Source organism: Rhamphochromis longiceps, linkage group LG16, assembly GCF_057381845.1.
Source record: "Rhamphochromis longiceps isolate RC_006_pf linkage group LG16, R_longiceps_female_GT1.1, whole genome shotgun sequence".
In the NCBI taxonomy this organism is placed as follows: domain Eukaryota; kingdom Metazoa; phylum Chordata; class Actinopteri; order Cichliformes; family Cichlidae; genus Rhamphochromis; species Rhamphochromis longiceps.
In genome coordinates this window covers 14,223,311-14,235,588 of record NC_140572.1, presented here as the reverse complement: position 1 = coordinate 14,235,588, position 12,278 = coordinate 14,223,311, and the positions used below count along the sequence as shown (strand labels likewise).

Here is a 12,278-nt window from a genome sequence, read left to right as displayed (position 1 = left end):
TAAAGATTAGAGGAGGAGTGCGAACCTTCTGACATGCTGACAGAGTCCTGCTCGATAAAGGAGGGGACAGGTGTGACCGGCTCGGCTCCAGGATCTCCTGGTGATGGCAGCAAGGAGGAAACAGTGGAGGAGGACAGCGTACTGAGGTGACGGTCCTCTGCCAGACAAGAGAGGGGAAGAAAAAACAAAGTGTCGCAAACAGCTTCATTGAGTAAGGTTTAACATGGAGGGATATTACTGATTGAGCAGATCTCACCCTAACCTGGAAATTGTAGAAAAAATTATTTATGCTTTTATCTTCTGAAATCTCAAAGCTCCCCGCTTTCTGACATGAATAAAAACAGTTGCTGTCTCTTGAAGTTCTTTTCGGAACTGAGCGTTTTTCATATTCTAGGCTCGTCTACATAACGCGATGGCTGCTTTGCATCAGAAGTTAGTGAGGGTGGTCTCTGCCTACGCAGTTACCCTTGGGGGGGGGAAAAAAAAAACGCAAAAAATATTCTAATGGTCGCCAAAGCACATCTTTATTGATATGTACCGTGGTGTCAAACTCCGTCATTACAACGAGATCGTCAAATGTCGTCTTTATGGGGCGAAGAGTTAAAATGAAACAGAGCTTTTACCACGATGATCCCTGACTTTTATATTTACATGCTTTTTTCTTTACTGTTGTTTTAACTCTTTATCTCAACTCTACTTCAAACGAGACCTATTATTATTTCCAGCTTCATGTTTATCTTAAAGCTTTACAAGAGCAGCTTTTCACGACTGACAATTTAAAAACATTCCTACTGTGCCCTGGCTTCTTTGTCACTTTCCACTCCCTTTCTAGTAGATCTATTTTGATTGGCTGCTCTGGTATAAACCTAACCTTCCAAGTCTAGCGAGGGAGGGACCTCTTTTTAATGGAGAAGATGACTCTGTCGCTGAGAAAGGAAATAACTTTTTACAAAAGTGGAAGAAATGGATTGCCTACACCTCCCCTCAAGAGGACACTGCCTTTTCATCTTGATGCAGGCTCAATCATCCAGGTAAGTAAAGGGTTAGTTCATCTGGATGTAGCACTTTCAGTGGGAGAAACGCTCAGCTGAGATAGAAAAAGTCACTCGGATGAGTGACGAAACGTTTCTCCCAATGAAAACGCTGTGTCCAGAGGAACAGAATCAACCTTTTGGGATACTACCTTCTTATAACGTAAATGCTTGGGACTCCTGGGACAATATGCACCAAGTATCCCACTGGTTCTTTTTTTTTAAATAAAATTGTCAAATCTAAACAAACACACAAAAATCTGAAATCCAAACAATTGAATTCAATTCTGTTTTATTTTTATAGCGCCAAAACACAACAACAGTCACCTCGAGGTGATTTACATTGTAAAGTGAAGACTTCACATTAATACTTTAAATGAGAAGTCACAAAAGCACACTCAGTAAAGCAGTAACTCACCTTTCTCACCATTTTGTACCACCGGTGATGGGTTACGAGGGGAGGACTCCACAGCACTCTATTAAAACACAAAAAGATTATTGTTATATCGCATGTACGGGGACCATGAAGCTACAATCTAAGCTTTGTTCAAACCCACAAACAAAACAGAAAGAACGTCTCAAATTCTTTCTAATTGGTTTGTTGTCAAGTTACACAGTGAGGAAGAAGATGTGGAGAAGAATTCCCTTTAGGAGCCTTCAATAGAAACCGGATCATTAACATTAACCTTCATGAACGTCCCTTTCACGCGTCCCTCACACCTTGAAAACCTTTGTTCTGTGAAAAGTGATGTAAACTCAGATTTTTAGGTTGAGTTTTGGATGCACCACCCATCCACAGTGTCCCAATACTGATGCTGACTCCTGTCACTATAGTCAATAATATTACATCATAGTTATAAAACATTATGTCGTAAGGACAAGACTACATGGTTAAGAAACACAAACAGCCCAGGTCTCTGACTACACAGCGTGTAAAGCAAACGGGTGACTGAGTGAAGTGCATGCAAACATTCACTGAATGATGCTACAGACCTTGCTGTCGTCAGTGGTGTTTGGCCTGTGTCTGCCTGGGCTGGGGGGTACAGACAAGCGCTTCTTGCCTTTCTCCTGCTGGAACAAATCCTGAAGTCTGAAAGTATGAAATCAGGATTAAAACCAAGTGTTGGTGTTGCTATGGTGACATGACATTTATATTGCATGGATGATGTAATAAAGCACGTGTCAGATATTCTCCGACTCTCACCTGCTGTTCCAGGACTGCAGCATCTCGCACAGACTCTGTTTCTTCACCACCAGCGACTCGAGAACAGCCTGCAGCTGCTGAGGAGAATCTGAGCCGCACACCTGCAGTCGAACCTGAAGCTTTTCGATCCAGCTCCGCAGCTCTGCCTCTTCCATCTGCACATAAATACCAACATGAGCCCAAGACACCCCCTGCAACAAGAGACGCTGATGTGGGGAGAACCTACATCTTTCTGAGCGAAAATGTCCTCCATCTTTTCTTCACGTGTCTTACTGAAGGTTTCAGTTTTCAGGGATGTGAGGCGGTCATCGATGGCCAAGTACACCTGTGTGACTCTAGGGTGGGGGGGATATTTGCAGGTTACTGTAAACATGCTACTACACCCCTACCTCATGCACTGAGACCTTGTTCCGGTGTTTAAGTAAGTAAAAACCGTAACAATCTAAAGGGTACCCTCCATAATAGTCATATCAATTATCTGAAGTTGAGGTATATCAGATCTCATATCTGCAATTCTCTTAACATTACAGCTGTTACATAGGATGTAGTGGTAGAAATACACTAATTTCTTGAGCTGAAGCTAGGTCAGTGGTATTTACTTCTGAGTGAAGTCCTTCAGGTCCTGCTGCAGGTTGGTTTTGGATGGTCCCAGGTTCCTGATGAAGATCTTGGGCCGAGGAAGACAAATCTCCAACAACTTTATAGACGTGTAGCTGAAGAAACAGGAAAAAACAGAGTCCCATATTTGAAACTGTTGTCATTAAAAGTGCTTTAAGACAAGTATTGTTGTGAACCATTTATACAAATACACTTTAACTTAAATGAATAGCCATGTGTAAATAATTACTACATTAAGGCCAAACTCCTGGTTATTATCATAGATATTATCAATAAATAGTTATGATGGAATTTGGTAATTATAAGGTAAGGATATGTACAGTTTCTGGTGCTATTTATGTATTATGTGTTTATCAGAATTACTATTGCTACAAAGAAGTAATCAAATCATGCAAACAAACATTTAAGAACTGTTAAAACAAGAGTGGATGTCAAACATGGCCCTGTCCCCACTTTTTTCAGACTTGTTGCTGACATCAAATTTAAAATGCAACATTTTCCCGGTGTAAACGTCATGTAAACTGTGAATAAAATACAGGTTTTATGAGATTCATGAGATCATTGCATTCTGTTCTCTGACCCATTTGTTGTTTGACACTATAATGGCTATAATGCAGTAGTGTGAATGACTACCTGAAGGAAGCCACCATCTGGTTATATGAGAAGTACTGGTGGTAGTCTTTGTGGATGGAGTGCCCGCAGGGCTCTGCATTAGCCCGTCTGGAGTACTGGTGACCATAGAAGCGAAGTTCCAGGTATTTGGCAAAAGACATACACCACGAGTCATTGGAGAGAGGAACCACCGGTGTCACCTACAGACAGAGAGAAGAGAAGCATGGTGAGAAGACCGGGTCACCACTTTCATTCATTCATTCATACAAATAGTGGAATTTTCAGTGGCATCACATTTGGCAGAGTACACCTAAGATACAAACACAGCAGAGGACACTTTAACCCTTGTGATGTCCTCCCGATTTGCATACAATGTGAGCCATCAGGGGTCAAAAATGTCCCCACTTCATTTGACTGTTTTTTAAAGTAAAAAGTATAAATTGTCAATCAATTCAGTGTTACACCTTAGTTTTACTTAAGACCAACACATTAACACAAAATTTACTCAACATTTTACATTTTAGGGCCACCAGACCTTCTTTACAAAAAATAAACCCTGTTTTTTAGCGAAAACAAATTGAGAAAATTAAATATTTAATTGTTTAGATAATTTTGACTATCTGAATAACTAGAGAGTGCTGTATGTTGAACTTTAGTGAGAAAGTTTTTTTTCAAGCGTTTGAAAATTTTTAATGGCAGCAAATAATCACACTGGTGGTCCTCAGGGGTCAAAAATGTCCCCACTTCATTTGACTGTTTTTTTAAAGTAAAAAGTATAAATTGTCAATCAATTCAGTGTTACACCTTAGTTTTACTTAAGACCAACACATTAACACAAAATTTACCCAACATTTTACATTTTAGGGCCACCAGACCTTGTTTACAAAAAATACACCCTGTTTTTTAGCGAAAATAAAACAAGAAAATTAAATATTTAATTAAATTAAATATTTAAAAAAAAATTAAAAAAAAAATTAAAAAAAGAATTCTCACTAAAGTTCAACATACAGAGTGCTGTATGTTGAACTTTAGTGAGAATTCTTTTTTTGAACCATCTATAAATTTTAAATGGCAGCACATAATCACACCTGTGGTCCTCAGGGCTCAAAAATGACCCCGTTTGCTTTGAAGCAACAAGTATAAAATATCATCCATCTCTGTGTTTCAAGGTTTTATTCAACTTTATTCCAACTCATTGCCTGACAGTTTTCTATATTTTGGCATGGTAGGAGGGCATGAGTCTGAGTGAAGGCAAACTTTCATGAGGACAAAGGCGTGTCCATATTTGACCCAAGTGCAGGAGGAAGCTCAGGTTTATTCCTCTGCACTGGTCCCATCATGGACAGCATTCTTTCTGCAGTTGCAGGCCAAGGGGCATATACAGTAAACAAGCTGTTACAGGTGATTGTTTTCTTTTGGAAACCTGCAATGTTAGGGACAACTCGTGTCCTGACTGCAGGACAGACGGTTTGCCATCGCACACGAGCATGTTCCATGTACAGCTGGACCTGCATCACATGCTGCCCATGTTTTTGTCTCAAAGTTCCCTGGTTTACTTGGATGTTCTGTTGGAGGGGACAGAGTCCTCTGAAGGGGACTTGGTGCTCATACAGTCACATCAGTACCAGGATCTTACATCACAGCAGGAGGAACACCCACTTGTGTTTCAAGTCAAGTCAACACCAACACACATCATACACCTCAAATGGGAGCACGTTTGTGTCATGAACGACGATCATCTATTGTGTCTTTATCAAGAAATTATGTCCTTTTTGTGCTTCTATGATTAATCTTGTGTCAGCATGAAAACTTCTCTACCAGACTCAGGATGTCATAAACTGGCCGTAGCGACTCTACTGGATGCACGGCAGTAAGAATCAACACACCCACATATGCCTACAGCTGCATTCGGTCCATTTTTCTTCCTCTCTTGTTGTCCCTCCTTGTTCATCATTGAGTTGGCTGTAGAGCAGGTCATCTGCTAATTGGATGGTTGTTGGTTCAATCTCTGTGTGCTCTAGTCTGGAGTTCTTACCAAGGTGTCCTTGGGCAAGTTACTGAACCCCAACTTGGTCTCTGATGCATCCATTGGCATGTGAACGTTAAAAAGCAGAATACAAGCAGAATACACTGTGTATAATGCTTTCAGTACTCGAGTAGAAAAACCACTGAAGGAGTATGGGACCTGGCACATGTGCTTGGACTGTGGTAGATCATCTTTCTCTGAGGCACATGAGAGAGTCAGGCATCGTCTGTCACTGGGAAGGTTAGAAGACCAGATCAGTGTTTCCTCACGTTACTGCAAATATTCCTCTGTCTCAGCTGATTCCTCTTTCCTGCTTGATTCTTTGTCTTCATCATAATTGAAATGGATGATGTGTAGTCCTCTGACACATCTTCTATTTCAGTTTCACATTCTGAAAATTCAAGAAACTTCAAGAAGCCCAGTCACTTTCTCTCCAAGCTCCTCAGACTACCATGTCCTGGATGCTTGAGAACCTACTTGAACATAGTTCAGATTCTTCATCACTTTTCTTCACTTCATAGCCTTCTTCCACTTCTGCAGGTGGCTGATGTGCTTTTTCAGAGAAAGGGTAGCATGTGCTCTAAATATTGACAATATTTTCTATATCTTCTAACCCTGGATCTTCCTGAACATTGATTCTCCCTCCTCATTATACTAGAGGACAATATGTGCTTTGTCCTACTGGTCATTGCTTTGCACAACATGGTAAAAAAAAGTATGCTCATCAAAGTATGCAAATCTCCAGTGCAATGGAGGCTTTTGAGGATACTTTCTGTGTATGTATTATTGTAGAGTCTACCTTACAATACGAAACACTTTGACGCGGCTGTTGTTGTGATTTGGCGCTGTATAAATAAAATTTCATTGAATATAGAGCACCTGCCTCCTCATTGTGCTGCCTGTTGTGGTTGTTATGACCAGTGCTTGACCCCACACATCAGTGATCCAAGATCAAAGATGTTTGAAAACAGTATGGTGTGAAAATACGGCTCTTTGCAACACTTTGTACTTTGGGGTCATTTTTGTCCACGAGGACCACCAACGTTATAAAATTCAATAAAAACCACATAAATAAATCAAATTACTTGAAACTTATTCCAATCATTCATAGTATAGTAATGAATAACTTCTGTTATTTTCAGCCCATTTGATGAATAACAAATACATTTTTGATAGCAAAAGATTTCTTTAGAGGACAAAAATGACCCGTGGACAACAAAAGGGTTAAGCTGCTTTTGACTGATTAATTGCTCGACCATAGAAAACGAACACACACACCATACAGTAAGGCCCCAGATGGTCTATCTGAACTGTTACTGACCTGCTTGCAGATTCGGCACCAGGAGTAGTTGAGAATTGTGTGCTGATAACCAGGCACAGGGGAGTCCAACTCCTTCAACACAATCTGCACACAGCCGTTGCCGTGCACAAACCGACGGACGTGATGCACCATGGGAGTCTCACAGAACATGCTGGGGCACTGGTAGGATGGCCTGCAGGTGAACATCCACACAAACACATTACAACATGTTCCAAGAATCCAACTTTTTAAATCTCATCTCATTAATCTAAGGCACGTCTTTGTTGTCGTACCTGAAACAATATCGTTCCAGGAAAACACCCAGAGAGAGGTCGTTCTTGCCATAAAACTCCATCGTGACAATCCTGTTGACAAACACAGGGCAGTGACTCCAGGTTCTCTCTTTTATTTCGGATCATATTTACAGGTTATCTCTGTATGACCGGTTTACCATGGGCTGACACAGGGGTTGGGTGCATTGTTGGACTGAATAGATGAACTACTGAAAAGCACACACAACCTCTGATGGTTGATGGGATTCAGGCAGTCCAGCTGAGGATGAGAAAAGTAAAGAATAAGTTCAAACACCTCGATACACTTCTTAAATCAAAGCTGAGGAGTCCTGGCTCAGCAGTGCAACTAGGATGCAAAGGCACTTTCTACTAAAAGGTTCCCTTGAATGTGCTTTTGCACATTAGTTCAGCCGTTTTTAATACCCCTACAGACAGGCAGCTAAACACACGAACCAGTGACAGCATCAAGCATAATGCTGAGCAATTTGTACTACAAATATACTATACGGTCAAAAGTACTGGGACACCTACACGTGACGTCTACAGATGCTGCTCAGCCATGAAAACCCATGACATGAAGCGGTTTTGTGCTGATGTTAATGTCGGAAGCGGTTTGAAACACAGCTTTTACTTTTACTATGATGTCAGCGCTCAGTGACAACATCTGTATCTTTATAGAGTCTGCCACTTCATGGCAGCGTTGCTTTGGTTCCTACATGCATCCAGTCTGCAATACCACTCAAAGCATTGATTGTAAAATATCTAGAAAAAAAAGGCATTTCACAAACTGACCTGTGGCAACAGAAGCATCCTGTTACAGTATCGCACTCTAATTCAGTGAACTCTTTAGAATCACCCATTCTTTATTAATGCTTGTAATGACAGACACTGTTGCCAGCTGCTTGATTTTAAATACCTAAATTGAACTGCAAAAACCTGAATTCAAAGGTCTTTTGAGTAGGGCTGTTCCACATAAAGATATATATCGGATGACGATATGAAAACATCTATCGTTTCATATTACGCTATCGTTTGTTTACGGTAATATGTTTTCATGGTTTTGATGGGTCACTGTAGAATTTCTTAAGTTTCTCTCTTTCTCTTATATTTAATATAACCACACTACGGACAGACAAGCGACTGTTTTCATGCCTTGTCATTAACAACAACGACGGTAAAACCATTGAGTGGCTCCGCCGTCCGCTTGCTTATTTTCCACATAAAGCTGTAGATCCTGTTGAGATTTTTCAAAATAAACCGAATCACGCGAAATACTATGCAGTGTTTACAGAGAAGCTAAAAAGAGCCGTCAGGTGCTAAAAAATAAACCTTAGAACAGGCTTTTCCCCGCAGCACGCTGTGTAATAAATACAAAGAAAACTGCGGCTGTTTCAACTTATGTAACACTCGACTCCAGGTACACGAGCCCAGCTCAAAACACTTCACACAGTCGAGTTGCCTGAGATTCACAGAATTTACACAAAATGTAAAATTTTGTAATAGATATCGTTGTCGAGACGGTAAATGTCTTATAGCGGGATATGAGAATTTGGTCATATCGCACAGCCCGACTTTTGAGCACATAGTGTGTGTTTGCATTACTGCAGTTCATTTAAACCTCCAACAGTCAATTCACTAAAATTTCACAAAGAAAGATATTCCCAAATACGGCAAATACAGAATCTTGTGCACTAAACCCACCTTTTCCTCTGCATTTCCTCTGATTGAAATTTGGTGTGTGGTGAGAAAATATTTTAAATGATAAGAGCATTTGTATCAATATAGCTCCATATATGGACATGTTTTTGCCCTAAATAGACCCTAGTAGGCTGCGTCCTTCAAACTGTTGTTTTTAAATATCTACAAGTAAATACTCTTTTTGAAGATTTAAACCTAGTTCACCTCAACAAACCTCTGAGAAATAATGACAATGAAATAAACAAACAATAGACAACTTCACAAAGGAACAACATCAGACTTTTAGTATCTGTTTAGATTCTGTTCCTCAGCTGAATTCACCAGATAACGATTGAGAAACTGAAACCTCAAGGCTGGAACTCATGTTCAGGCAGTAAATACACATCACACAAGCATACATCATTTATCAGAAGTTACAAATATATGGAGGCTAAACAAATAGTGTCTCACTGTGCTTGGCAGTGTCAGATTAAAACATTTTGATAGTTTGAAATTCTGTTCTGGTGAAGAATGATCGGCCTTACGTTGCTCACCTTGGGGGCCCAGTTCATCTCGCTCTGTTTGCTCGGCCTCTCCTCTTCTCCTTCGCTCTTCACTGATGGTTTGCCTGGTATATCAGCCCCCCGGCTCTGGCTACTGGCAGCAGCTGCGGCAGAGTTGAAGGGGTCATGGGTTTCTTTCTGCCGGATGCGACCCCCCTTTGCTCTGTAGTCCGCCAACATCTCGGCCAAATTCTGACTATTGCTCAGCTGCTCTACAATGCGGGTGCTGGTCAGACTGTGGCAAGGCAGGAACTCAATGGGCCTCGGTTGCACAACGCCGTTGGTCTGTCCTCCAACCAGTGAGGAGGGGGCTGAGTCTTTAAGGAGCTGCCGTTTTCTGCGCACGTCCAGTTCCTTCAGGTCCTTGTTGAGGAGAGGAGAAAGGTAGACCTACAAGGCGTGGAAAAACTCAAATTAGTGGTCTGTGAATCGGGGAAAAATTCGGAAACAGCGCCAAAGTGCAGGCAGGAAACTAAGTAAACTAAGGTACCTGCTCAGGAAAGTAGTCCCTGCTGGGGCAGTGCATGCCAGCTGGTGTGAGAAGGAATGGTTCTTTAAATGTGATGAAGGGGGAAATGCACAGGATGACGTCCTTGAGCTCCTGCTTGAACACTGCAGAGATGGACTTCAGGCGGTCGTCAGATGAAGCCACCTGCTCTGCGAAAAACATCCCCGTGTCATCCTGCAGGGGGTCTCTGAACAACTTAGGAGTTGGTGTCTCTGATCCATCACCATCCTCTAAACCTAACGACTCCTGCTTCAGCAGCGTTGCCTGTCGCCCCATATCCCCATCAGATGCTGCGATCAGCGTGTCGGAGCCTGTCATCTCTTGGTCTTCTTCCATGAGGAATGGAGGGGACACAGAAAAGGGCGGAGCAGGAGGGTTGGAAAATGGAGAGGAGGTCCTCGTCTCTGCAGGAGCCTCATCCTTTCGGACAGATGGGGTAGGTGATTTTGGGTTCAATTTGTCTTGGAGAGCTTCTAGGTCTCCATTTTTAGATAAAGAGTCTAAGAGAAGCCCTTCATCCTCAGTCTGTGCTGCAGATGCAGAATCTTCACTTCCTGCAGTTTTCCCTGGGCTCTCTTCATTGTTCTCGCTCCCTGGACTCTCTCCATCTTCCTCTTCCTCTGAAGCAGCGGCGCCTTCCAGCAGACAGGGGAACGAAGTGCTTTGTGCCAAGCTGGGCGGCATGGCGAACTCATCCATGAGGAACGAGATCTCCAGCTGGGAGTGGTAGGCCACGCATACCATCAGCATGATGATCTCCTTCACCCTGGCCAGCTCGTACTCTGAAGCACCACGCAGTTTTATGGAGCATCCAAGATGAGGAGGGCAGCCCTCAAAGAACATCAATGTCTTCACCTCACCTGGAAGGACAAAGAGAGAGAATGACAGCAATGACCTATCATTGCAGCAGGGTCCACTGAGAGGAGTGTGTGCTTCTTACTGTTTGCCAGTATAAAGGGCTGCATGTAGAACTTGTGGCAGGTCCCCAGACGAGGTTTGGTGAGGAGCTGGTCCATGGACATTACCAGGTCTCCCTGAGTCATATGACTCACTCTGTCCAAAACTTGCTAAAAAGGAGGGGAAAAAAATGAACACTTGAGCAAAGACATCTCCTCAAAGACATTTCTAGCAGGTCCATTAGATGATGATGTTCCAGACCAAGCTTTGTTTCTTTAAAATGTATGAATCAGAGTAAAAGAGCATACACACAAGAAAAGTCAAGAAGCAATGAGGTGACCACGTACATTATACACTAGCAATTGTTTCATCTCACAGCACAGACTTTTTACTAAAGATGGAGAAAAATGAGTCTCAAAAGTTAAGAAAAAGACAGTAGAGGGTAATCTCTCTGGTTGCGAAGAGAAATCTGGTTATACCGACGTCTATGAGAAAATGACCCTTCGGCTCCTTTGATCCATGACCTCGGTAAACACTTTCCGCTTAGAGTACATGGCATTCTTTGGGGCTGTCCCACCTTGTGATCGACAAGTTATGTGTTACACTGCCAACGTTTACATGGTCACAGGCATCTCCCTCTCAGATCCAGTGTCGCCAAGTGCTGGATCACAGAGGTCATGTGATTAATGGGGTTTTGCGTCATCGTAGGGTCTTTACCTTACAATATAAAGCAGCTCAAGGCGACTGTTGTTGTGATTTGGTCAGTCGTCATGACTACATCCATTTTTTACATGCAGATTACATCTCAAAGTTGACAAATTTAACTTAGTGCCCACCTAAGTGCATCACAGTGATTTATTTATTTCAGACCTGCATGTCCAGCACCTTTCCACAACATTTATCAAGGCAGGATGTGATGCCTCTACCAATCTGCTGTGATTTTGGCTGCACTCAAAACCCAAAACTGTGATAAAAATGAGCAGGTGACAGAAATTTTATAATCTTACCAACTGAAAGAATTTTATTTCTCGGTGTATTAAATGTGCATACAACATGTTATATGAATACTTTTTTCTCAGTTCACCATTAATGCCACTGTGACAGTGGCATTAATGGTGAAACTGTTGTTGGTAAAGGTAAAACTAGAGAAAGTAAACTATATATTTCGAGTGGAACACTGACGTTAAACTGACCGGTTTGACGTTGATGACCAGTGTGATGCCATGCTCTAACAGCATGTCTTGAGCAATACGAGAAACCGTCTTCTCCACCAACACCAGGTTTGGACGGACATCCACGATGCGCTGCACATAGTTCTTCAAAAACTCTCGCTCCTGAGGTAGAGACAAAGAAAGCTTCTTTCAGAAAAGCACAGAAAAGGCTCGTTTCCTCTGCTGTTTCACTGCTGGAGTGACTCACTTGTAGGACGATGGGGTCAATGGAGGTAAACTTGGTCTCCTCTCTGTACAGGTACTCTATGGAACACTTGAGCATCAGGATCCTGGGGTTCTTGATGTAGGGGTTCATCTGGTTGCAGGTCAGACGGATT

General features: G+C 42.1%; 1 protein-coding gene across 9 annotated transcripts in view; it reads right to left on the bottom strand.

Annotated features, from left to right (window-relative positions):
- The window catches only part of pikfyve (phosphoinositide kinase, FYVE finger containing), a 33,949-nt gene that overhangs the window by 6,334 nt on the left and 15,337 nt on the right, over positions 1-12,278 (bottom strand). For 6 of the 9 annotated variants that reach the window (XM_085385024.1, XM_085385026.1, XM_085385018.1 and 3 more), the window contains 15 exons: positions 12,149-12,256; positions 11,923-12,063; positions 10,773-10,899; positions 9,815-10,692; positions 9,307-9,714; positions 7,243-7,343; positions 7,085-7,156; positions 6,813-6,984; positions 3,487-3,665; positions 2,835-2,948; positions 2,462-2,570; positions 2,236-2,390; positions 2,025-2,121; positions 1,450-1,507; positions 26-157 (listed from right to left, as the gene is read on the bottom strand). In XM_085385024.1, coding sequence (XP_085241150.1) covers positions 26-157; positions 1,450-1,507; positions 2,025-2,121; positions 2,236-2,390; positions 2,462-2,570; positions 2,835-2,948; positions 3,487-3,665; positions 6,813-6,984; positions 7,085-7,156; positions 7,243-7,343; positions 9,307-9,714; positions 9,815-10,692; positions 10,773-10,899; positions 11,923-12,063; positions 12,149-12,256 — 2,851 coding nt within the window. The remainder of the gene's footprint in view (positions 1-25; positions 158-1,449; positions 1,508-2,024; positions 2,122-2,235; positions 2,391-2,461; positions 2,571-2,834; positions 2,949-3,486; positions 3,666-6,812; positions 6,985-7,084; positions 7,157-7,242; positions 7,344-9,306; positions 9,715-9,814; positions 10,693-10,772; positions 10,900-11,922; positions 12,064-12,148; positions 12,257-12,278) is intronic. The other 3 variants (XM_085385019.1, XM_085385021.1, XM_085385023.1) reach the window with 1 other exon arrangement.